Here is a 27,314-nt window from a genome sequence, read left to right on the forward strand (position 1 = left end):
CTATTGCTTAACCCCAATACTTCCTCTAGCCTCTACACACTTGTGTAGATCCGAAAGAATCAGAAGGGTATAGCCAATATGCTAATAGCTCCACTTTGCCTTCTGATAGGCTAGGTGGAATTTTGCCAGCATTGCTTACACATTACTGTGTAGGCTCAATTCCCCTATAAGAAAGGAATTAAGGGTCGATTTGGATTTGGGCATTTGTATGACTAACCTGCTGGTCCTTTTAGCCAGTTTGTCCTTTTAGCTAACTCCTCTCTGTGTTTGTTCCTTTTCATGACATACATGTATACCATGACAACAGGAGAGGAGTTGGCTACAGCACATACAGAATGGGTCCAGTCTATTGTATAACTATTCATCCTTCATGTGTCTATGTCTGTCCACCTGTCTTTCTGTCTGTTAGTGTATTTGCGTTAGAAATCCTTGCCAGTACATTTTAATTAAAAAAAAAACACCCCTTTTGGGTTTAATCAAAATGGCCACTCTTAATTGAACACCAGATAATATCTCCATAACATCGCATGAGTGTGCATAAGTACTTGTTGACATTTGCCTCCAGTGTTCTCATTTTGCGCCAAAAAGTAATAAATATTGACCTGCCTCAAATAATTTTTTAATGGATTTAAATGATGTCTAAATGGCTGGTTTTGTAAGGTGATGGATCACCTGGTACTCAGACAGCGTAGTTCAGTTTGCCAGATAATTACCGCTTGGTTTCTGTCCACATGGGCCACAAACAGCAGACTATTCATAGAGCTCAGAGGACAAGACATTTTTGTATGCAGCTAGTGTTTTGAGACATGGAGTGCCCTTCTACTTGGCTTTTCAGGCATAGGACGTGCCCTATTACTTGGCTTTTCAGGCATAGGAAGTGCCCTATTACATGGCTTTTCAGGCATAGGAAGTGCCCTATTACTTGGCTTTTCAGGCATAGGAAGTGCCCTATTACTTGGCTTTTCAGGCATAGGAAGTGCCCTATTACTTGGCTTTTCAGGCATAGGAAGTGCCCTATTACTTGGCTTTTCAGGCATAGGAAGTGCCCTATTACTTGTTCTATGAGTAGCAGCACCAGCCTGGGTGTGCAGTGTGTAAGTGGTGTTTTCTGAGGGGGAAAGGCACTGAGGTTTGACTACATATGCTATGTGGTACATGTAGCCAGGTTATAATTTTGACTTCTCGCAGTTAACTGCCATTCTAAATACCATGTCACAAGGGTAATGTTAACCTTGTGGAGTAATGTCTGCATGGCCTATGATGTATCACTTATAATTGCTATAAGCCCCAGAATAAGTTATTGCAATTTCCACTATTCAAATAGGACATTGGTGAAACCCGATGAACAGATTTGCGGATATGATTTTACACATGCAGACATGTAAAGGTATTTGGGGCATGGAGATGGGGAGGGAAGTATGGTATTGTATACACACAATTTATCCAACTCCCTACCTTGAAAGGGATACATCAGGATTTTGGCAATGAAGCCCTTTATCTACTTCCCCAGAGTCAGATGAACTCATGGATACCATTTTTATGTCTCTGTGTGCAGTATGAAGGAAGTTGCTAACTAGCGTTATCTTAATTGCTAACTAGCATTAGCGCAATGACTGAAAGTCTGTGGTAAGTGCTAGAAGATACCATAGACTCCCAGTCATTGTGCTAACGCTAGTTAGTATTGGATCGCGAAACTGAACTCAGCAAAAAAAGAAACAGCCCTTTTTCAGGACGCTGTCTTTCAAAGATAAATCGTAAAAATCCAAATAACTTCACAGATCTTCATTGTAAAGGCTTTAAAAACACTGTTTCCCATGCTTGTTCAATGAACTATAAACAATGAATGAACATGCACCTGTGGAACGGTCGTTAAGACATTAACAGCTTACAGACTGTAGGCAATTAAGGTCACAGTTAGGAAAACTTAGGACACTACTAAAGAGGTCTTTCTACTGACTCTGAAAAACACAAAGAAAGATGCCCAGGGTCCCTGGTTATCTGCGTGAACATGCCATAGGCATGCTGCAAGGAGGCATGAGGACTGCAGATGTCGCCAGGGCAATAAATTGCAATGTCCATACTGTGAGACGCCTAAGACAGCGCTACAGGAAGACCGGACGGACTGCTGATCATCCTCACAGTGGCAGACCACGTGTAACAACACCTGCACAGGATCGGTACATTCTAACATCACACAGGCAGTGTCCTACCTGGATGGGCTGAAGAGGCCCTATTAGAGGGCTGCTCCCTTACCTCCTCGCACTAGCCTGCCAAAGACAGATTGACCCACCCCTGCCACGTGTCATACAAGAAGGGACCGGAGGGGTCCTACTAGAGGGCCCCCTCCCTACCTCCTTACACTAACCTGTCAGAGATAGAAGCGGGACAGGTACAGGATGGCAACAACAACTGCCCGAGTTACACCAGGAAAGCACAATCCCTCCATCAGTGCTCAGACTGTCCGCAATAGGCTGAGAGAGGCTGGACTGAGGGCTTGTAGGCCTGTTGCTCACCAGAAAGGCAGGTGCTCACCAGACATCAACGGCAACAACGTCGCCTATGGGCACGTCGCTGCTCTTCGCTGACGAGTCACGGTTTGTCTTACATGGGGTGATGGTCGGATTCGTGTTTATTGTCGCAGGAATGAGCGTTACACCGAGGCCTGTACTCTGGAGTGGGATCATTTGAAGGTGGAGGGTCCGTCATGGTCTGGGGTGGTGTGTCACAGCATCATCAGACTGAGCTTGTTGTCATTGTACAATCTCAATGCTGTGCGTTACAGGGAAGACATCCTCCTCCCTCATGTGGTACCCTTCCTGCAGGGCCATCCTGACATGACCCTCCAGCATGACAATGCCACCACCGATACTGCTCGTTCTGTGTGTGATTTCCTGCAAGACAGTGTTCTGCCATGGCCAGCGAAGAGCCCGGATCTCAATCCCAATGACCATGTCTGGGACCTGTTGGATTGGAGGGTGAGGGCTAGGGCCATTCCCCCTAGAAATGTCCGGGAACACCAAGGTGTCTTGGTGGAAGTGAGGTAACATCTCACATCAAGAACTGGCAAATCTGGTGCAGTCCATGAGGAGGAGATGCACTGCAGTACTTAAGGCAGCTGGTGGCCGCACCAGATACTGACTGTTACTTTTGATTTTGACCCCCCTTTGTTCAGGGACACATTATTCAATTTCTGTTAGTCACATGTCGGTGGAACTTGTTCAGTTTATGCCTCAGGTGTTGAATCTTATGTTCTTACACATATTTACAAATGTTAAGTTTGCTAAATATAAACGCAGTTGACAGTGAGGGAACGTTTCTTTTTGGCTGAGTTTACCTCAAACTTCCTCCATACTAGATGCAGATACATAAAAATGGTATCCCTGAGTTCACCTGACTCTGGCAAAGTAGATAAATGGCCTCATTGTCAAAATCCTGAAGTAACCTTTAACATAATGCCAACTCTGGTGTGAAATGTGTTTTATGCAACATTTCAAGCAGCTTTATCTCACACCAACTGCTAAATCAATGTTTGTGATCAGTAAGATGCATGTAACTCTCTCTTAAGGTTTAGCTAGCTTGTGAGTATAGCGTTATAGTTTTTCTTTATCGGCAAGATAGACATATTGATTCAACTGTACCTTTGCATTCTGTTCAGCTATTCAGTGGCCTTAAAAAATATTTGAGTCATTCAAGGTGCATGGAATACAAAGATGCCAACAAAACAAGTTTCACACAGGTCTCTGTGAAATATTAAGCTGTCGCAGAAGGATTACACATTTGCATTCTATCGTTACAAAATGTGTTCTTGTTGTTTTGGTGCCCTTTCACTGTTTGGGAGATGTTTCTGCTCTCTGATAAATCTAGTTTACCCTCGGTATAGCCTAGAAACAAGATGTTACATAAATAAGAGGGGGGTGGGGTTTGACTGAAGGGGGTAGAAAGATACTACAGTAAAGTGTAACCAGTACACTACCACCAAAGTAAAGCAGTCCCATTTGTGTATTTATGCTACATTTTTGCATCGTCCCCTTTGTCAGAAGTGCTTCACTCTAGCTGAAGGTCTATTCAGTTGCTTTGGAGATGGATACTACAAGGCCAAGTTGTTGTTACTCCTTTGTGGCGTAGAGCTGAAGTGGGGTTGCCTCAGGAATATGAATTACAGTGCAGGGCCGGGAGACGCATTGCTGTCCTGGTCAGATAGATCAAACCCTTATCAGCACGTCAGCCTCGCTGTCAGACAGCACTTCTATCGCCACACACTGGCACCGGTGGTATTCATAGCATTTCCTTTACCTGACCCACTGTGTATTTAGTTTCAAACTGTCTGGGGTGCGGACTTTTTCAATCTGATTTATCAATAATGTGTCATCTTGTGTGTTTTATTTTACGATAAATGATGTTGGTGTTTTTCCTCAAAGAATGCATTCTTCAGAGTATGTCCTCTCACGCGCTGTGTGAATGTATTCAGGATTGGTCCCTCGTTCTCTCTGTTAATTTCCAAAGCCAACACGTTTCACTCTGGCCTTTACAAGCATGAGGCTAACATGTCCAGGCCAGTTGTTTGATGATGTGCCTTAAGTAACTTGATTGGAAAAAATATATATCTGCAAGAGGCCCGCCGTAAAGCCAGCGGCGGTATTATTTCAGATCCCCACACAGATTAACGCAGAAGATGTGGTGGTGGCAAGGTAATACTATTTCACCTCATGGTCGAAGTAATTCAATTGAATTTCAAGGACTGGTGCGCTTGTTTTTTTTTTGGGGGGTGATTGTGTGTGTCCATTTCATGCATGACATTTTAGAGTACATGATTTTGGCTGTTGTCCTACCTTGTTCTTCATGCTTGAATTACCTCTAGGCCAGGAAATACCATCTCACCATTGCCCAATGTGTAGCTGAGGGCCCTCTCCTTTTTTGAATGTTACTCAGAATATTTCATTCATATTCCTGAAGCAATCACAAAGTCACCCCCAATAGAACAAAACAGCTGAAGTAAACTCCCTGCAATCCTCAGGAAAAGTGACATTTGCTGCTTGGGAACATTGAGCAACAGCTTATTTATGTATCTCTCTCTCTCTGTCTCAGCGCAAAGTAACTTAAGCCTCTGTTTGACATGAGCTGAGCCTCTGCTGATGCGCGCCTGTTTTACATGCCGAAGAGTGCCAGCACTAACTAACTACCTCTCCCCTGGAAGCTGTCACCATGGTGATGCCCCTGCTTGTTGTGGCAGAGAGAAGCCAGCATTATTGAACTTCTTGTTTCAAGAAACAGACATTTTGCTCTGCATAATGCTACACTTGAGAGCCCCTGTTTGGGTTGGCATGGGGACGACATCTATATATCTTCAACAGAATCTTCTGCTCTTATCCACACTTTCTTTTTGAAAAGGGCATGGTCAGAGGATGGAACAGGTCTAAAGTCTGTTCCATTAGTTGATAACGAGCTCTGCCTGCTAATCTTCTATCTGGAGAGGTGAGCACGCTGGAAAAGACACTCCTGCCAACGTGCCTGTCAGGGCGGTGTGCGAGAGAAGGAGGGGATAATTGAGCTAGGAACAGGAAGCCACTGGGAAAGCGATGGTGGAGCGGGAAGACGGCGGAATAAGGGCCACTTTGCTCCCAGCTGGAACTGCAGCAGGTGAAGCGGAAGACTTATCTCTTCCATTTAATAGGGAACAGAGTTTGCCACATTTGAGCCCCTGGTTCTAACATGCATCCTTGTTCCTGATATTTTCCACATACTGATTGTGCTCACATTTTCAGGCAGGTGTAGATGATTAAAAGATGCATTGTGATCTGATTGTGATCAGATCTTCCTGACCATCTCAGGAGGTATTGAAGAATGCATTGTGTCTGTATATCTTACAAGTGATCTGGACAGTGAAACCAATCAAATCAGGGATGTGCAACTTCAGTCCACGGGGGGCCTGATTGGTGTTACGCATTTGCACCAGCCCCAGCTAACACACCTGACTCAACGAATCATGATCTGCAGTTTGGAATGCAATTAGTTTAATCAGCTGTGTTTGCTAGGGACGGGGGGGGAAAGTGTGACACCACTCCGGCCCCCAAGGACTGGAGTTGCCCAACCCTGATTTAAATCATCATTATCCCGCCTTCTAAAATCATTGACAGGTGGCACCATTGACTTATGGCATCAATATGTGTCTTAAATAAATAAAGATAAAGGAAGGACCAGAGAATCTGGTCGCAATGCGGACACAGTGGACAGATAAGAGACACATTTTAATACCATGTGCAGATGCATATCTGAAAATGTGGGCACAATCAGTTATAAACTAGGCTTTGTATGCCATTAATATTCAGACCTGGTCAGTAAATTACAGGAACACGACTTTGAGTTACCTAGAGGATTCGTCACAAGACATGCCGCATCCTATTGTTTCCCCCGGTATGTTTATTTCTCGGGTCTCTCGGAGATGTCAGGGTTTTCATTGACTCCTTCATTACTGCTTTAGTCCACTGGCTTTCGAAGTCATGCTAAACGGTTGGGAAATTAGGTGGGAGAGACTGTGTGGACACACCATGCATTTAAATGGCAAGTATCTCGTGAGAGCTGTATCTGTGTTTGTGTGTACGTGAGCTGAATATGTATGGCATAAGTGTAGCATGTTGATGGTACATGTATGTGTGGGTTTCATGTGAGATGCGTTTGTAATTTTGAGCACGCTCTGTGTGTGTTTGTAGCACGTGTTGTATCGGTGAGCCTGCCACTTGTGGGACTCTCTCAGGTGAGGCGCATATGCTGCCATAATTAGCCAGGAGACTCGCAAACTATTAAGGCAGACAACCAAAAAGGGACCCTCTTCCCCTCCTTCTTCTCCCTCTCTAACTCATCCTCGGCTGACATTAAATGGACCACCGAGGGGCCGTCTGGGGCCTAGACGCCCTGGTGGTTGGCGGGAAGCAAGAATCAGTGGGGGTGGTTTCTAGCAGCGGGGCAGACGAGTGTGGAAATTAGCTTCGTCTACTGAATCAACAGTTCCTCAGTCACCTGCCGTTCCTCTCCATCGCTCGCAGCCCACGCCAAATGCTATCTTCCAAGGCTCTGGCCCTTCATTTAAGCCATTTTCTTCAATTATTCTCCCCTTTTCCCTTCTATGGCCCTGTTTGAAATGTTGGGTACACAGAGGTACGGTTTGTAATTCTCTGGCAAGGCTTCTTAGCCAGTAGTTTTGGGGGTTTCAGTTCTCCACATGGTGTAAAGATTTGTTTTGGCCTCTTGAAGGAAATGTGTTTCCAAATCTGCCTTAATTTGTTGGTTTGGTTTGCTCTTAAGCTCTACACCGCAAAGAAAGAATGTACATTCTGAATGTCACAAGCCTTTTAAAGCACCGGTACAATGACTGGCTGAAAAATTAGCCGATCTGTGGAATAGAGGGATAATAGACGCTCTTTGATGTAAAAAAATTCCCATAATTCATATTCATGAGAGCAGAGACCCCTTTGAGGTGAGGTTTTGGATTACAGATCACCTCTTCTCGACACTCTGGACTCCATTATCACTGTGTGCTTTGTGAACAATGGCCTCACCGAGAAAGCACTACAGGATTGTGCTGTATGTCCTCAGAAAGGGACCAAAAATCACCCAAAAACCTGATAATGACAGCTCACAGTGGTCTACAGCTAGGAAATCAAAACACCCTGCTAGGCTGACATTCATGCATTGACACATTTTATTCCTTCCACTTTTTTGCCTGCTTTTTGTTGTGTTTTCATTGTCCAACTCAAAGCCATCAACCAGCTGTAAACTCTTGGGAAACAATATGCTATCTAGAACCTAAAAGGGTTCTTTGGCTGTCCCCATAGAAGAACCCTTTGAAGAACCAGCCCCTTTTGGTTCCAGGCAGAACCCTATTGGGTTCCATGTAGAACCCTTTCACAGGAGGTTTCTTCTACATGGCCACCACCGCAGTGAGGCAAAGGTGATGGCTGTCAATGCGAATCTGTGTATGCTCGCCGGTGTGGGTCGACTGCTTCCATGGCAGCCAAGGACAAGAATTAGCCTTTATCCGTCTTTTCTCAGGAAATGAGGGAAGCTTTTGAGAAACAGGACCTGCTCGCCCCAGGCTTTGCACCGTTCCCTGGAAGGGACATCTTATCCTGGATTAGCCCCGACAAAACTCACTTCCCCTGGCTCTCGCACAATGGACAAATGGTCCCCAGTGGTGTCTTGTGTTGTTTACACATATTTACATAATTCTTTTTTTGTCATGTTATATACACGTGGCACCCCAAAACACACAGTGGGGGGATCTAGATGTTGACTCACTAAGAAAATAAGAAACATCAGAGTCCAATTTTAACCGAGCCCTGCCACAACATCTGTCCCTAATTCTTTACTTGCCACAGGATATTCTACTTTTCCTTTTTTTCTTTGCCCACAACTACATTAAAGCAGCTGGAATTTAATGGGGTGGTTTGTTTGTCTGATACAAAGACTCCTCAGGCACTCTCTGTCAAGCTAAAAATCCATTTGGTTTAACCGGCTTGTAAAGGTTGCCCTCCTCTCCTTCCCCTGCCTCTGCACCACACCGGCGGCCCACTCCTGTCCGACCCTCGCTACTGTAAATATAAATCTTGGGGAGTTTGTCGGCCAATACGGTAATGACAAGGCTCCGGGCAGCTTGGTGACAGAGAGGGGTGGGGAATTGGAGAGGGGACGATAAACAGACGGTAGAGGAGAAGAAAGGGCAAACGGTGAAGCAAAAGCAGTTATTGCTCCGCTGTTCAGTTTTTTTTTCTCTGCCTCCCATTAACAGGGCTGGCGGTGTATCTATGAGATGAGCTGCAGAGTCTCTGGGCCTGTCGAGTCCTCTGAACATCCTGACAAACATAGTAGGCCGCTGGAATACATTAGGACGTGGTTATGGAGGGAACCATGAACTAGTTCTTATTCAAACTTTCTTAGTTTAGAGGGCATGCAAATGAGAACTTGTTCTCAACTAGCCTGCATGGTTAAATAAAGGTGACATTAAATAAATAAATAAAAATCATAGATTTTATTCGTCAGTTATGTTTGTTGTGTCTATATTTTTCATTGTCCATGATTATATCAAAGTCTCGATGAGGATTTCAAATGGTTGCCAAGATACCGAGAGCTCTATTGAAATCCAAATTAATGTAGGTCTTTCCTAAGAGACAGAAGACGCATGCAACTCATAGAACTTGGTTCATTTTCACAATGAGTGAAATACTTTTTTCTTTCAGTAAAATCCCGACCCCAAACTCCGTGAATGGAGAGGGGACTTCATAGAAAAGCACAGAACCCAATTTCTCATTCATTATGTACATAATGGCTGTACAAGTGCAGGGAAAACCATAAAAGACTTGGTATTAATTGACATTATTTTCACCTTTCCCCACTATCCCCATATCTCATAATAGAGAAGCCTTAGTCACGCACTAATAATACTCTTCCATGGTTTGAAACAGCTTTTGGAGAGACGTCAGGCCTTCCACCTATCCGTCTACTGTTACCATGGCACCCAGATTAAATATATTAACTAAACAATTTAGATCAAAAAGGCAAAGCTATCCCAGATCATGATTTTGGAAATGAAATGATAACTTTGATTTTGTTTGTTTTCTCTATTCAGCCTCACCTGAATTTTGAGTTTTTTAAGTAATTAGATTGTTAATAGGTTTAACTGTAAACCCTTTCAAAGCAACCCCAGAGGTTGTCTGCCAAGGACATTTTGTGAATAGATCCGGGTTATTGCCTTCAATAGGCCATCCTTTAGTGTAATCGCTAATTAGAATCACGGTTTGTCATTTTATAAAAGGAGACACCTCACTGTGAACAGAAGTCAGTTCAACATCTAGTTTTGAATTACATTTTGTTGATTTGTCGATTAACATGAATTCAACAAAAAATGTCACCATGTCATTGGATTTAGGTTAAATGTTGGGTGACAAAATTACAAAATATCCTTATGTTGATTTTTTTGGAAGTCCAATCAGTTTTCCACATTGATGCATCATCATTTAGATTTTGGGGTTGAAATGACATGGAAACAACGTTGATTCAACCACTTTTTGCCCAGTGGGATTCACACATCTCAAATAGCTAATTGTTATTGAAAATAAACACTGTATTTATAATAAAAGGAGAATACACTGTTATTGCTTTCTCTTCTGTAAAGGAGGTAGAAACAGAACAGTTTGACCTCTCTTTTTACATTTTACATGTTGTTGGGAAGTGAGAATTTAAATAAATCCACTCCAAAGAATCAAACCATCCAACTAATTAAGTTTTTGGCACACACTCATCTGACTGTCTGTCAACTTGTATACAAGTTCTTTCTTACAAGTTAAACAAGCAATAACCAATGTCTAGTCACACACATTCTGTCTCAAAAGGCTTCTCGACTTGTATTAAGCTGGGCTCCTTTATTTACAAGTGCATTATCTAGGAGGCAAAATATTAAACGAACATCATTAAATCTTCTCAATGGGTATTTTAACAGCAGAGACAGTGCAGTTGTGATGCAGTTATATTTAATGAGGCTATGCAGTAACACACGTACTATATGTTTGAAGCTTTGTATGGCACCCACCTGCTTGATGCTGCTGTCTTTTGGTTGTCTTCCTATCCGCAGGCAGCACAGCTGCACCACTGCAATCACTAATGCTTAATTACCAGATTAGAAGATCCAATTAGCAGATCTCCTGTCATTCAGATCAGCCCACTGCCTGATCTGAATGAGATACTTTCGTGTGTCGTCCCCCCCCCCCCAGGGGTTGGCATTCCTCCCCTACAAATTGATCGTACTCGCGAAACGGCGACGTGCTTTGTTTGGCACGTGGACACCTTGTTTCCGCATGCTCTCGGAGGTTATGATTTATATTTCAGAGAATGCGGAAAGAGACACATCTTCCCGGCTGGTGCTTTGGGTAAATGTGTCGCTGGCAAGTTGCGCACGGAGACAAATCCTCCTGTTCATTTGACTTTACCGTACACTTACTCAAATGGTGGTACTTAAAGGAGCTACATATAAAATGAAGCCCCTCCAGGAAACTAGGAGAACACCACACACAACCCCCCAGCGCCAACCCCTTCCAATACAACTGTTGGATTTTCAAATCTTAACAGCGTGAGGTCTCAACTAGGGCTGTGGCTGTCAAGCAAATAACTGCTGGTCTCACAGTAATTGACTGGTAATTAACATAAACACATTTGCATCTCCTGGCTTCTATACAAGCCACTGATGCAAACCTTTGAAACATATACACTTTAAAAGTTGAATCAATCCATGTAATGTAGCCTACACCTTCACAATAAAACCATTATTGGTTGTGCTCGTGAAGAGATGGCCATGCCTCTAAATTACACTGATAGAAGACAGAGAGGATGCAGCCTTCCTATTCGACAAGAAAATACTTTTATTGACAAATAGGAAGACTGCACCATCAGATGCAAATTTGTGTCGGGCCAAAAATAATTTGGGTTGGAAAAATATTGTGAAACACTATTATTTTACAATTACTGCAGACTTACAGTGCCTTCAGAAAGTATTCACAACCCCTGATTTTTTTCCACATTTTGTTACAGCCTGAAAATGATCAAATTGAGATTGAGTTACTGGCCTACACACAATACCCCACAATGTCAAAGTAGAATTAACTCTGTTGCCAGAGTGGAATAAAACCGTTAAGGGTTTTCACCATGAGGCCAATGGTGACTTTAAAACAGTTACCAAGTTTAATGGCTATCATAGGAGAAAACTGAGGATGGATCAACAACATTGTAGTTACTCCACAATACTAAAATCCTAGAGGAAAACCTGGTTCAGTCTGGTTTCCAACAGACACTGGGAGACAAATTCACCTTTCAGCCGGACAATAACAATAAACACAAGGCCAAATATACACTGGAGTTGCTCACCAAGACAACTTGAATGTTCCTGAGTGACCTAGTTACGGTTTTGCCTTAAATCGGCTTGAAAATCTATGACAAGACAACCAATTAGCTTGATGAGTTTAATTTGCAAACATTTCTAAAAACATGTTTTCACTTTGTCATTATGGGGTATTGTGTGTAGATGGGCGATTTAAAAAAAATGTCTAATGCATTTTGAATTTATGCTGTAACACAACAAAATGTGGAATAAGTCAAGGAGTATGAATACTTTCTGAATGCACTGCGTTATGGACATTTTCTGAAATTACAATGCACAAACGTTATGTGTTTAAGGATAAAAGTTAATCAAATGTTTCATTTAATATGTATGGGAATGATGGAAATTCACATCCATCTTAAAAGTGGCACCTGAGAGAGAACAATTAATAAAATTACACTGGACTTGTGATGCACACTTTTTAATGCCAAGACAACCACCATGTGAGTTAAAATTGAAACAAAACATTTTCTTGGTGAGTTAGTTTTTTCACCATTCCTCAACCTCTATCGGCACATTGATGTTTGGTAAAAACACTGACCTTCATACCTTGTACCTTCAACGTATAAGACCTCCTTAAGTGTGACGTTTAGAAGGATAGCACGCATATATCAACATGCTGCCGTGTAGTATTACCATTGCGCCTATGTGATATACAAGATTGACACAACATACTTCAGAGTTATGATCTAGTAGTACAACATACACTCACTTGTACACGTGTTTTGCCCTGTGGACACTACCACAGCCACACACTCCAGCAGAGCCCAAGATGGCCTGTTGCTGTGCTTTGCCTCCTTGTGGAGCCGTCTAATTAGGGCCTAATCATGAGATATTAAAGCTGAAAATGGCATGTCCTCCTTATTTCTTCTCATTATTCACACATACAGACCTCAGCGGATGACAGTCCAGAGCGACACACCACCATGATCGGGCACGCAGTTTCCATACCACAGAAAGCAACAAATGTAATCATATATTTACAGACTCAGTCAGAGACTTAGAAAAACACAAGCACACTCACTTGGGTACATTCACATACACTTACCATTCATAAGAGAGTCAAATTCACAGAAATTCACTCTCACGCACGGCAAACGCTGCATATGTCAGCTCCTCAATCAGGAAATTACCTTTAAATGTCAATCACGCTATAACGTGGATCTTCCACAGCCCAGATTTAATCTAGGCCTATGTCTCTTTAAGCTGGCCTCTAGCCTTTCTAGAATAGTTCATACAAATGGCAAATATAGGCTACCTCATTGTATGGATCACTATAGACTTCAGAGTAGTCTATGGACCAAGAGAGTTAGTGACCTCAGATTGGAATTTATTTATGTTGCAACAGTTTACCATAAGCATTGAAAAATAAAGCAGGCTGAAAAACTATTGGAGGGCCTTTCTAGATATTGGCTCGGTAATTCACAAATTTTGCATATTGAAACAGAGAGGATATTTTCAAGGAAACACTTAAAGTATCCTTGGTTTCAGTGAGCGATGCTCATTAAATTGGCTCGGCTAATGTGTTTGAAATACCTGGTGGAGATTTACTGAAAGAGTTCATATGAGTGTGTTTGTGTGTGCGTCCTAAATGTCAAAAGGCAACAAAACAAGGAGAGATGGCGATAAGCCAGACTGAATACCATTTTAATTGTCCACCAGAGGATAGCATCGAGGCCTATTGCTATCGTGTGCTTCATTTGAGAAAGTTATTAGAACTTGACAATGAGCGCCCCAATCCCGGATGCTGAAAAACAACAGCAGCCTTATCCCAAGGAAGCGAAGTAATTGACTCTGAGAGCAAGATCAAGTGTGGCTACAGGCTCCACTCACAAGAGCGGGGATGGATGGGGGTGGTGGAGAGAAAACCAACACTATCTCTCCACATAAACAGCAAACAACTGGGAGAGGGCTGGAAACACTCACCCTCTCTATCCTCTGGCGACGCTTAGCAAAACAGTCATGGAGAGAAAGAGAATGCGGGGGGAAAGGAGAGCAGGGAGGACAGAGTCAGATCCCTGTGGGACTCTAGTATATAGCTTGGGCGTTTGTCATTCAAGTTGTTTGGTGGTAAATTGGAGAGTGTTGGGCTAGATCAGAACCTAGACTGTAAAGAAACCACAGGGATGTGTGGGTGACTGGGTACAATACATTCTCAGCAAACAGTATAGACATAGACTCTTCTGTTTTCTCTTCTTTCCCACTGACAAGATAGATGGATAGATCAAGAGAGAGAGAGGGAGGGAAATTACCCCACGGTGTCCCGCTGGAAAAAGCGTGAGGGGACCAATCTCAAAAGAACGCTCCTTCTTTGGCGGTGTTTTTGGTCCAAAATAATCCCAAGTTGTTGAACACCTCAGGAAGGTGCTGCTACTCACACACGACACGTCGCCACATCACAGCAGCAAAACGCTTGAGACTCCATCACGTCTGTGTTTTCCTCTCTGAGTGTTGGAGGATGTGTCTCGGGTTACAAAAGGTGTGGACGGCAGAGTGCTTCGACCCTCTCAAGCTAACCAGCCCTCAGCGAGTGTAAACGTGACTCCATTGTCCGCGGGTGACTTCCTATAGGGGCCGGTCACCAACTCTATCAGGAAAGCGTGTTTGAGAGTAACCCCGCATGACAGCACTCCCACTGTGGTCTGTAGATGGACACCCCCTGAGAGTCATCCTTTCCTTCCCCTCATCAAGACTGTGTTCACACTGGTATTTCACTTCAACCCCAAGGTCCTGTATCCACACAGTGCTCTGTTGGGTCCTATTCTTCTTTCTCTTTAGGTCTTAGTCTTGGACTTTGAAAACCCAGAATTAAATGTCACTTGGATGTTTGTACTCAAGTTTATAGTTTCAGTTGTTGTCTGATGGAGATCTAGAGACTACCCTATTGGCGTTCTGTCTACCATTTTCTCCATACAAAGGAGAGAACGGTTCTCTGAATTCAATACATCACCTTTCCTTGGGTTGAGTGTTGTATTCTGGCAGCTGAAAATAATCCTTGTCTTTAGATTTACATAGATGTTTCTAAAAGCAAAAGTTGGTGGTTGCAAATTTTCATTTTTCACTTTCACTCATTTTGCACCCATCTATTCAACACTTTCTTTGTACAGTTCACAATAAGATATCACCTTTCTGGACATAATGGTAAAAAGTATTCAATTAAATCATTCTGCTTTTGAGGCCTGTTTTTAGCCTTTGCTGTATATGTGCATGCAATTCTAACTTTCCACCTCAGACACTTTCCCTCATCATGTGTAACAGTATAGCTTCGGTCCCTCTCCTCGCCCCTACCTGGGCTCGAACCAGGGACCCTCTGCACATATCTACAACTGCCTCCCATGAAGCATCGTTACCCATCGCTCCACAAGAGCCGCAGCCCTTGCAGAGCAAGGGGAACAACTACTTCAAGGTCTCAGCGCGAGTGACGTCACCAATTGAAACGCTATTAGCGCACACCCCGCAAACTAGCTAGCCATTTCACATCGGTTACACATGCATGAGATTAGTTGAGCTTGAGACAGGCCTTCCGAGATTCCCTAAAAACACTCACTCACACACTTCGATACAGCTACAACTGGACGTGACTTTGGTAGCAGCTTAGGAGAACTTAGGCAGTAGGTTAGGATAATTAATGTAGCAGGTTAAAATAATTAGATTAAGGTTAGGAAAAATTATGGTTAGCCAAAATGCTCTCCTAACCTGCTCCAAAAAGTCACTTCCAGTCGTAGCTGTATCGAAGTGGCGTAACCAGGCTGGCCCACCAGGTTGGCCCATAGTAGGCACGTTTACACTGCACCTTAGCCCACTCTGGATCCTGGACTCCCTACGGGCAGCCCCCAAGTGGTAAGAGTAGGCAACAACACGTCTGCCACGCTGATCGTTAACACTGGGGCACCTCAGGGGTGTGGACTTAGTCCCCTCCTGTATTCCCTGTTCACCCACGACTGCGTGCCAAACACGATTCCAACACCATCATTAAGTTTGCTGACGACACAACAGTGGTAGGCCTGATCACCGACAACGATGAGACGGCCTACTGGCAGTGTGGTACCAGGACAACAACCTCTCCCTCAATGTGAGCAAGATGAAGGAGCTGTTCGTGGACTACAGGAAAAGGCAGGCCGAACAAGCCCCCATTAACATCAACGGGGCTGTAGTGGAGCGGGTCGAGAGTTTCAGGTTCCTTGGTGTCCACGTCACCAAAGAACTATCATGGTCCAAACATACCAAGACAGTTGTGAAGAGGACACGACAAAACCTTTTCCCCCTCAGGAGAATTAAAAGATTTGGCATGGGTCCCCAGATCCTCAAAATTTTCTCCAGCTGCTCCATCAAGAGCATCCTGACCGGTTGCATCACCGCCTGGTATGGCAACTGCTCGGCATCTGACCGTAAGGCGATATAGAGGGTAGTGTGAACTGCCCAGTACATTACTGGGGTCAAGCTTCCTGCCATCCAGGACCTATAAAATAGGCGGTTTCAGAGAAAAGCCCATAAAATTGTCAGAGACTCCAGTCACCCAAGTTATAGACTGTTTTCTCTGCTACCGCACGGCAAGCGGTACCGGAGCGCCAAGTCTAGGACCAAAAGGCTCCTCAACAGCTTCTACCCTCAAGCCATAAGACTCCTGAACAATTAATCAAATCGCCACCGGGCTGCTCCTCGCTGTTTATTATCTATGCATAGTCACTTCACCCCCACCTACATGTTCAAATTACATCAACTAACCTGTACCCCCCGCACGCTTACTCGGTAACGGTGCCCCCTGTATATAGCCTCGTTATTCTTATTGTGTTACTTTTTATTATTACTTTTTATTTGAGTCTACATGGTAAATATTTTCTTAACTCTTCTTGAACTGCATTGTTGGTTAAGGGCTTGTAAGTAAGCATTTCACAGTAAAGTCTACACTTGTTGTATTCGGCGCATGTGACAAATAAAGTTTGATTTATACCCCACTATAACTACAGTTACACTGCAAAATTACCACTGTAAAAAAAAACGGTGTTATTTTGGCTTTAGTATTTGCCACATACTGCAGTTATACTGCACTTTAACTGCAGTTATACTGCAGTGTACTGCAGCCGCAGAAACATGGTGCCAAAATAGCCCGTGTGAAATGGGGTCAAGAACAACGCATAGAATTTTCACTGTCCAATCACAAAAGCTGTACTTTAACTTAATTTGCATTTGCTTGTGATGCATGTGATGCGTTCTGCATGGTATTTTAATAAGTACATTTATAGTACTCCCATCTGAGGACAAATTATTGACAAGGAAACCAAATACTTTTATCCATGCAAAAACCTATGCAGGCTGGCTACCATCTCACTTAGCTAGCCAACTGAAAGCCACAAACTCTCCAGCTAGAAGGGCAGCAAATGCTTCATTTTCATCTGTTTTCATAGCTTTTCTATTGACATTTAATTGGATATAGCAATCCATGATAATATTATTGTTGCATGATTTCGGCTGGATCAGAGAAGTTTGTCTCGTCCATGCACAGCATTCGCTGTAAAGGGGCAATATCATATGTCAAAAGTGAAACGTTGTGTCCGTGGTCAGACAGGCAGACAGCAAGGTTTATTCAAACCATCACTGTTGAAAATAAAAGGCTAGTAGCAAGAGGAAATCATGTGTAAATAAATTGCTTAACATTGGTCACGTGGCAGAGATAGAATGTGTGTTTGTCCGTAAGCCCAGTGCTTTGGAATAGAAGTGTGAATCCTTAGCCCAGGTCTAAAGCTTAGGATAAGAACAATGCAGAGTGAAAAGGCCTAGTGTGTTGCCTTGGGGGGCTCCAGCATCTGGGTAGTACTCTGGTGAACACCCCAGGCCCGGGGATGGAGAAATACGTCTGCCCCTGCCGTCTGGTAGCACCAATGTGCCATCTCGCCATGTCTGTAACAATCTCCCCTCTCCACGGGGGGCACCTGTGGAGAAGATGGGTGATGGAGGATAAAGAGATCTGAGTACCTAGCTGTTCTCACTGGGTGCTGGCACTTCGGCCTCAAAAGCATTTTGTTTTACTGACATTTACACTCGGGCCCTGTTCAGACAAAACATGAACCAGGTGTTTCTAGGTTAGACATAACAACACTTTGTTGTGCTGCGAGAATGCACAGTTGGATTCATTTTAAACCAGGTGCACTGTGTGAGACAAAAAAGTTAACCGGATATAATTTCCAGCATGTAACACATGAAGAATTGTTGTGTTGCCTCACCCTGAAAACTATCTTATACCCGTTTTTGATTGAATAAAGTCTTGGTCTTAATCCACATGATGGAGGGTTAATCTGCCTAAAGATTTTTGGGTCAATCAACTGAAAATATACACCTTGTTATATTTTTGCTAACGCCAATATCTGTTTGAAGTATAGAAAGGTATGGATGCTCCATTGCTCCAGTTTTATACCATTAAATCCTAAGTGTTTAACAAGGATTGTTGTTGGTGGTAATGACTCATCTATAAGCACTATGCAATATGTATAATTAAGTGACTCATTGCAGTCAATTTGGATGGAGGGACATTTCAGGGGTTTACATTACCATGCCAATTCTCTGTGAATTATTGAATATTCCTGGGGCAGAATGGGCTGGATGAGATTAGGCGTTCATTGGTTTGTGTTATGAGAGTGAAGCAACTCATTTCCAAACCATCTGGCCCTCTCTAAAATTACACAATGCAACAATGTTGGTTCACAGTGGACTTTTTTATCAAATTACAATTTCCCCCTCTTCTGATTGCGTTATGACCTGAGTGACGCCCCTCGCTGCAATCCATCATAAACTCCAATCTACAGTCAGATTTTTGTTGCCTGTGTTCCCTAGCCCCCTGTCATTTGTCTACAGTCGCTGCACTGAGGCTGACATGGCAGGGTAGGCTGACATGGCAGGGTGGGCCGACAGAGATGGCGAAGAAGGGGTGGGGGTCAACTGGGGGTCAGATCACTCCCGATGTAGGATGGGATACGACAGTCGGTTCCCCGAGCCCCGTTCATTTGTCAGTTTATGTTAATTAGAGTCAAGTACTGAGTGGGATGTCAAACCCACCATGGATCCAGTACCTCCTCTCCTCCCTCATCCACCAGTCCCTCATCCAGTACAGAAAAAGGAAGTAATTTTATTCAGGGGGAGGGGAGAGAGCAAAATTCCCTGACATTTCCATAGGCCTCTGTTTATCCCCCAGCCTGACGGACTGGCGTAGCCCAAGTCCACATTAACATCTTAATAGGAAAGTGTGTTAGCGCACGTCTTTACCTCCCTCCCTGACAAGAGCGAATTAAGTGTCAGAAGGATTTCTGCAGACTTTAATTGAATCTGCCCAGCGCGGAAAAGGGAAATCTGAAGTCAAAATAACCTATTAGGGTTATCAAGTAATGTTTGGCTGAGTTTGGCAGGTAGCACTGTGACTGTGGCGTTCTCTCCCCCCAGTATTACCAGTGAGTTGTTTATGAGGTGAGTTGGGTAAGGAAGAGGGTGGCCCTGTTGCCCAACAGCATGGGCTTCTCTCTCTCTTCGTTAACCTTTAATAAATTGTGGCAAGTCCAACAAGTAATTCCTTAAGCTGGGATTCAGGCTAGCGATGAGTGCGGTGGATGTGAGTCGATTGGAAAGAGGATGGGTGTTCAGTTTTCCTTCCTTCTCCATTCCCTCTAGCCTTCCTATCTTTTCGGGATAGCTCTTTGAAGATGATGCACCTGTAAACATACGTAGCTCTGGAATTAAACACCCGGAATGACAAAATCGAATCGGTTAGTCTTTGATATACAGTATACAGGAATGTAGCTGTGATATGGCATAGGCTATTACCAAAGCCTCACTTTTACAAATATATAATCCCTCATTGAATCTGAAACTTTTCCCTCTCTCAATGACGTAAGGTCTTGTCGAAAGCCCCCGGTCTCCTATCTATTCTCTCACCCAAAATCATTTCCTAGCAGAGTGTGAGCTATTGATGAAAGATTTTCCTCCTTTGCGCCGTGAAGAACCAATCAAGTCCACAAACCGCCATTAACTTTTGGTTGTCATGGATCCCTACACATGATCAATAACCTTCACATATCATTACGGTTTGGAGCCTCTGAGGCCTGCCTTGTTCTTCAGGCCAAACTGGTATAAATCTTTCAAAAAAATTGCCTAGAAACTGCACTTTTAGTCGTTGCAGGCTAAATGTATTTCAATAGCTCTGACTGGAGACAGGGCAGGGTCCAGATTTATTTGAACAGCGGTGCTTGCTCTGGTAGATTGAAGTTGAGAACCACCCGTATCACTTCATAAATCATGTTTAAATGTTCCACTATCTTCTTCTGCCATTCAGTTAAACGGCCAACCACAGTAGAGTTATGCATGCTCTTACTGTAAATTGTATAACATGCTATGTGTCACGATCGTCGTATTGAGGAGACCAAAGTGCAGCGTGGTGTGAATACTTTTAATCATAGACAAAAAAACGCGAAGTACACTAAACAAACAAAAAAAAACTAACCAGACGAACGTGACCGCTATAGAAACTGAGTGCTAACATGCAACATCACATAGACAATAATCCACGAACCACAATACAAAACAGGCTACCTAAATATGGTTCCCAATCAGAGACAACGACAAACACCTGCCACTGATTGAGAACCATATCAGGCCAAAACACATAGAAACAGACTAACTAGACATGCAACATAGAATGCCCACTCATATCACACCCTGACCAAACAAAACATAGAAACAAACAATGCAAATAATGGTCAGAGTGTGACAGTACTCCCCCCCTATGGTGCGGACTCCAGCCACAAAACCTAAACCTATAGGGGAGGGTCTGGGTGGGCATCTGGCCGTGGTGGCGGGCTCTGGCGCGGGATGTGGACCCCACTCCACCATAGTCATTTCCCTCTTCAAGGGCCTCTTTAGACTGGCGACCCTCGCCTCCGACCTTGGGTCAAGACCCTAATTAAAGGCCCCACTGGGCTGAGGAGCGCCTCTGGACTGAGGGGCAGCTCCGAACTGAGGGGCAGCTCCGGACTGAGGGGCAGCTCCGGACTGGCTGGCGGCTCCTGGCTGGCTGGCGGCTCTAGCGGCTCCTGGTTGAGTGGCGGCTCCTGGCTGGCTGATGGCAATATCGGCTCCTGCCTGGCTAATGGCTTTAGCGGCTCCTGGCTGCCTGGCGGCTCTAGCGGCTCCTGGTTGACTGGCGGCTCCTGGCTGGCTGACGGCTCTATCGGCTCCTGGCTGGCTGTTGGCTCTAGCGGCTCCTGGCTGACTGGCGGCTCTAGCGGCTCCTGGTTGACTGGCGGCTCCTGGCTGACTGGGGGTCCTGGCTGACTGGCGGCTCCTGGCTGACTGGCGGCTCAGGACAGACGGGAGACTCTAGCGGCTCAGGACAGACGGGAGACTCTGGCGGCTCAGGACAGACGGGAGACTCTGGCAGCGCTGAGCAGGAGGAAGGCTCTGGCAGCGCTGGACATGCGGGAGCACCTGTAGGGATGAGACGGAGAGACAGCCTGGTGCGGGGGGCTGCCACTGGAGGGCTGGTGTGTGGAGGTGGCACCGGATAGACCGGCGCACTGGAGATCTTGAGCACCGAGCATGCCCAACCTTACCTGGTTGAATGCTCCCTGTAGCCAGGCCAGTGCGGCAAGGTGGAATAGCCCGCACTGGGCTGTGCTGGCGAACCGGGAACACCATGCGTAAAGCTGGTGCCATGTATTCCGGCCCGAGGAGACACACTGGAGACCAGATGCGTAGAGCCGGCTTCATGGCACCTGGCTCGATGCCCACTCTAGCCCGGGCCGATACGAGGAGCTGGAATTTACCGAACTGGGCTATGCCCACGCACCGGGGACACATAACACGGTGCCTGCCCGGTTCCTCTCTCTCTCCGGTAAGCACAGGAAGTTGGCGCAGGTCTCCTACCTGGCTTCGCCACACTCCCTGTGTGCCTCCCCCAAGAAATTTTTGGGGCTGCCTCTCGGGCTTCCAGCCACGCTGCCGTGCTGCTTCCTCATACCGGCGCCTCTCCGCTTTCGCTGCCTCCAGCTCTGCTTTGGGGCGGCGATATTTCCCTGGCTGTGCCCAGGGTCCTTCGCCATCCAGAATCTCCTCCCAAGTCCAGGAGTCTTGCGTTCTTTGCCGCTGCTGCTGCTGGCCGTTACCACGCTGCTTGGTCCATTGTTGGTGGGTTAGTCTGTCACGATCGTCGTATTGAGGAGACCAAAGCGCAGCGTGGTGTGAATACATACTTTTAATTATAGAAGAAAAAAACACAAAGTACACTAAACAAACAAAACAAACTAACCAGACGACCGTGACAGCTATAGAAACTCATCACATAGACAATAACCCACGAACCACAATACAAAACAGCCTACCTAAATATGGTTCCCAATCAGAGACAACGACAAACACCTGCCACTGATTGAGAACCATATCAGGCCAAAACACATAGAAACAGACTAACTAGACATTCAACATAGAATGCCCACTCATCTCACACCCTGACCAAACAAAACATAGAAACAAACAACGCAAATAATGGTCAGAGTGTGACACTATATGCTATGTAAATTATTTTTTGTATAGTAGTTCTCCAAAAGCAGTAATTTTGCCTAATAAACCAAACTCTTACCACATTCTGGACATTTTATATAATTCAGTTCATTATATATTTAGTTTCATTATGGTGGAAGCTGGAATATAAAATATACATTTTACTTGAATAATATTGTGTTTTTAGAAAGAATCTTCATGGCCTTTATTGCTGTGATTTCATAAATGTTTTCACAATTCTCATTTTGCCCATTTTTCCAACTGCAAACAGCATTTGTGTATTTTAGGCTGGAGTAGCTGACAATATACTTTTAAGGATTAATGTTATCATTATTTCTTTGGAGATCTTTAATCCACCAAAGTGGGTGTGATGTCCTCCATTACCATGCACTGTTTGTGGATTCTCTAAAGCTGTTTCTGTTACTGTACTTACAGATTCCAGAGCTGGAGAGGGAGCACCGAGAGCGGTCGACCATGCAGTCATTGGAGGAGTGGTGGCTGTGGTTGTCTTTGCCATGCTCTGTCTACTCATCATTTTGGGACGGTACTTTGCAAGACACAAAGGTGTGTGACAAACCCTTTTGTTTTCTATCTATAGAAGCACCTCCCTGGAATCACAAGGTTAAAAAGTACACAGACACACTATAATGTCATGTTTTTGTTTACTCAGTATCATACTAATATTGTCCTGGCCTATCAAAAAATCCACTTCCCTCTCCCCGCTGAACACTGTTTTAGGAATTCTACCATACCGCCTGAGCCCAATCAGATTTTTTCTCTTTTATGGCAACTGTACTTTTGAAGGGGTGGTCTTTGGAGTGCAGCCCATGCTTTTGGTTTTGATTCTAAATTACTCCCTGCCCTTCTCCATTTGATCTGGGCTATCGCCTTCATTATCAGGCCCAACACTGTTGGGATGTGAATAATCCCTGTCAGAAATGAAGTTTGAAGTGGATTGCTCATTCCTACTCGTTCGGTGAACTTGGCAAGGTTAATTTGAAGTTGTGAGTCGAGCTGAAGCAGAATCTGTATATCCATGTGCGAATCTTGAATGCCAATCAAAGAATGCCAACAGAGAGGTTTTTAACCTTTATTTAACTAGGCAAGGATTAACAAAAAATGACAAAAAAAAAATTGTTTAATGGTTTACAGTGGCAAATAAATAATTGACCTACAAGAATTAAATACTTAGCAGCTGATATATAACTTTTAGGTTACAGTTTCCATTAGAGTTTGTGTTGGTGTGCCAACGGACATGATTATGAGTTTAATATGATTATATTTTAATTATGTATTTTATGAGTAGGAATTCAGGAGCTTAGCAATGAAGTGTCCATTTTTATCATCCCCCCTTCAGGTACCTACTTCACGCATGAAGCTAAAGGAGCCGACGATGCAGCAGATGCAGACACAGCCATTATCAACGCAGAGGGGGGCCACAACAACTCGGACGAGAAGAAGGAGTACTACATATAGAAATCACAGGGCCCCAATACTGTCTTCTGTGGAACACCACGCTGTCTTTGGGTTGGGGGAGGGGGGTTGCTTGGGGTTTGAGAATTGGTTGGATTAGGTTGGGTAGGTTGGTTTTAGCGGTGATTGCCCGGGATTGAACAATGTATTGTCCAGTCTCTGCAGCTGAGGAGGAAAGGTTTTGTTTGTATAAGGTGAAAATATGGGGAGGGGAGGTTTTTGGTAAGGGTGGGGGGTTCGGGGGGTTGCCAGAAATCACTGTAGAAGAGAGCGTCACCATGCGACACCTCCCAAAACTGCTGGTACGAATTTTGTTTAGTTCAACCATTTGCAGAAAATTCTGTGCCTTGTTCTGAATTTATTTTCTATTCATTCTTTATTTCCCCCCCATCAACATGCCCTGTTGCTCCCCACCCTCCCTCTTCCACTCTCTTCATTATCATTGTGCTGTTGGCTTTCCTATGAGGGTAAAATTACACAGCGGCTCTGTTCATCTCTCCCACTGTGTTCGCACACACGTCCTCTCCTGCATACCAAAAGCTCATAAGAACCCTATTTCCACTATACTGTGAGCAGGCCAGGTCTCAACCACCACCTTTATTTTTTTCCAAACCTTTTGAAAGCTCCAAAACACATCCAACGCTTTACGTATCATATTCGAAAAATGAATATAAGGAAGATATTATTACCCATAAATAACATTGTGCCCCCTCCCCCCTCTTCAAAACACAAACACACAGAAATATAATCTAAAGGAAGACAGTAGAGGACAATTGGTCTCGAAAACTGTCCTTGTTTTCTTTGTATCGGGGCCAATTCCTCATCACCGTGGATCACTTGTATTCCTTCCTCTGTCTCTTCAATTTGTTTTTCAAATTAGATATGCCAGCGCATTTAAAAGATTGCCACAATTTGGAATAAGGAAAGTAGAAGGCACATTATTTCACCCTCGCTATGCTGAACTTAGAGGCATTTTCAATTCATTATTTTCACCTTTTATTCTCTGTACAATGATGTTTTGTTCTGTTCCACTGAATGGAACTGCAATCCCCCGGCAGGCATTTATTTCTTTTTTTGTGATGACATTTTTGGGTTTTACATCCTCTCTCATTCAGATTTTTGATTCTGACAAAAATAATTTGTTTTTAATGATTTCTTTGGTGTTGTACTCACCCTTTGTCTCTAAATCAAGATGCCTCAGTTTAGCCAAGCTGTAATATAGTTAGGGGGAAAAACAAACTATGTAACACGGATAGGATTAATTTCAATGCGAAATGACCAGAAGAAATCTCCAAACTATAATGTTGATTATCAAAGATGAATATTCTCATTATAAGAGAGATATCAATCTAGGTTGTGAGGTACTTACTGCATTAATAAAGTGATACTACCTTCATCTTGGTATATACTGAACAGGTAAATCACACATTTAGTTGTATTTTTCCAGCTTTGTGTGTAAAATTAGAACTAGAGCTGTAAAAGGGGTATAGGATTTTGAAGGAGATGGTGAAAAATAGGGGATACATAGCTTCTGAGCAAAGAACATACAATCATTGTATCTAAGACATTTTTACAAGGGATATGATTTCAAGACAAGTTCAGTAGTTCCAACAATATACAAACTATGTCCAGCCAATAAATTTACACCAATGTATTATAGATAAACACTTGCCAGGAAATATTTTTTACATCCTAGTGGAATTTCATGACAGAATCATTTTGTGGTTTTTATGATTATCACAAGCTGTTTGTTGTGAGTTTTGTCACTTCATACTGTACAACACTCCTGAATGGGTGATGACAGTTGAGGAGCGTGTGTGTCACTAGGAATTACCACTGGAGACGGCCTTATGCCACTACCATCACACCTCAGCCTCTGGACTGTACATGGTCTTGTCATGATGCAACAATTTTCATTTGCCAAAACAGTCAGTCAACACCACATTGCATGTATGTGAGTGTGCACCATTTATCTTTTCTTTCTTTGTGAATGACCTGCCTAAGCTTTAAGATGAGACCATGTTGAAAGGGCCAGTGGGGGAGAATTGGGGAATGCCAAAATCATTTTTTGTTTTCTATTACTTTTCATTTAATTTCTACATCACCACAGTCAGCATTGCTGTTCAATGTAGTTACTGTCCTGCTGAGGTGGTTGATATGACAATGAGGTTGAAGAGGTGAAGTTGCTTTCATGTTTCATGTTTTCATGTTTGATTTGACATATATTCCAAATATGATATCTTGGAAAAGGAGCTATCACTGATTTAACACTGTACCACGACGACAATGCTGTTTGTTTATCAGGACAGCGGTGGCTTCCTGACTCGTTTAAATGCTTCATTTTAGACTGTGACATCATATGAAACATTTTGGATTCCCTCTGTTGTTTAAACGGAACAAACAACAGAGAGAATGTTACCATCGTTTAGATTGAGGTTGTGTGACTTGTGTTTAACATTGAGCATTATTTCGCTTCGGTAAAAAGTGTGGTGGCTTCCATTCAAAACTGGACCTAAAAAAGTATGTTCTTACCAAGTGAACACATCTATTCACTCTCTCTGTAGGTGGAGATTTTATTAAATGTACTCACCGCTGTGTGGACTGGGTCGATATATATGTTTGTTTATGCTTTTTAACCTTTTACTTATGTGTGTTGTGGTTTGGAATGGGGACCACTTTCAGAACCAATAGGAAACAGGAGTATATTGTGGAAAGTATGCATCTCGAGCATAGTTGACATGAAATAAATGTTCATTTGTATGAGCACCTACTTAACACCGGTGATATGAAGACTGAAATATAATTCGATGATGGACAACTATTTGGATGGATGTGAAAAGTCCAGAAAGTTATAGAATGTTTTTTGTCATTTCTTTTTCCTAGGTGTTATCTGTTTTATTTTTCTCATGAAATGCCCCTTTGTGACTCAAGGTACTATCAACTTGGTAGTCTGACCGTGTTATTTTATCAAATTACTTTTTACATTCTTTTGTTAATTCCTGTCTCAGGCGGTGGTGTGAAAAGTACCCAATTGTCATACTTTAGTAAAAATCAAAGATACCTTATTAGAAAATGACTCAAGTAAAAGTGAAAGTCATCCAGTAAAATACTACTTGAGTAAAAGTCTAAAAGTATTTGGTTTTAACTATACTTAAGTATCAAAAGTAAAAGTATAAATAATTTCAAATTCCTTAAATTAAGTAAACCAGGCGGAACCATTTTCTTGTTTTTTTTGTTTGCTGATAGCCAGGGGCATACTCCAACACATAATTTACAAACGAAGCATTTGTGTTTAGTAAGTCTGTCAGATCAGAGGCAGTAGAGATGCCAGGGATGTTCTCTTGATAAGTGCGGGAATTGGACCATCTTCCTGTCCTGCTAA

General features: G+C 43.5%; 1 protein-coding gene across 4 annotated transcripts in view; it reads left to right on the forward strand.

Moving 5' to 3' along the window:
- cadm1a (cell adhesion molecule 1a) overlaps positions 1–27,103 on the forward strand; it is a 416,441-nt gene extending 389,338 nt beyond the window's left edge. For all 4 annotated transcript variants that reach the window (XM_024431991.2, XM_024431990.2, XM_024431992.2 and 1 more), the window contains 2 exons: positions 22,895–23,023; positions 23,817–27,103. In XM_024431991.2, the coding sequence (XP_024287759.1) occupies positions 22,895–23,023; positions 23,817–23,935 (248 nt within the window). In that variant the 3' untranslated portion in view covers positions 23,936–27,103. The remainder of the gene's footprint in view (positions 1–22,894; positions 23,024–23,816) is intronic.
- Positions 27,104–27,314: the final 211 nt, after the last annotated feature.

The sequence above is a fragment of the Oncorhynchus tshawytscha genome, linkage group LG09 (assembly GCF_018296145.1).
Source record: "Oncorhynchus tshawytscha isolate Ot180627B linkage group LG09, Otsh_v2.0, whole genome shotgun sequence".
Taxonomy (NCBI): domain Eukaryota; kingdom Metazoa; phylum Chordata; class Actinopteri; order Salmoniformes; family Salmonidae; genus Oncorhynchus; species Oncorhynchus tshawytscha.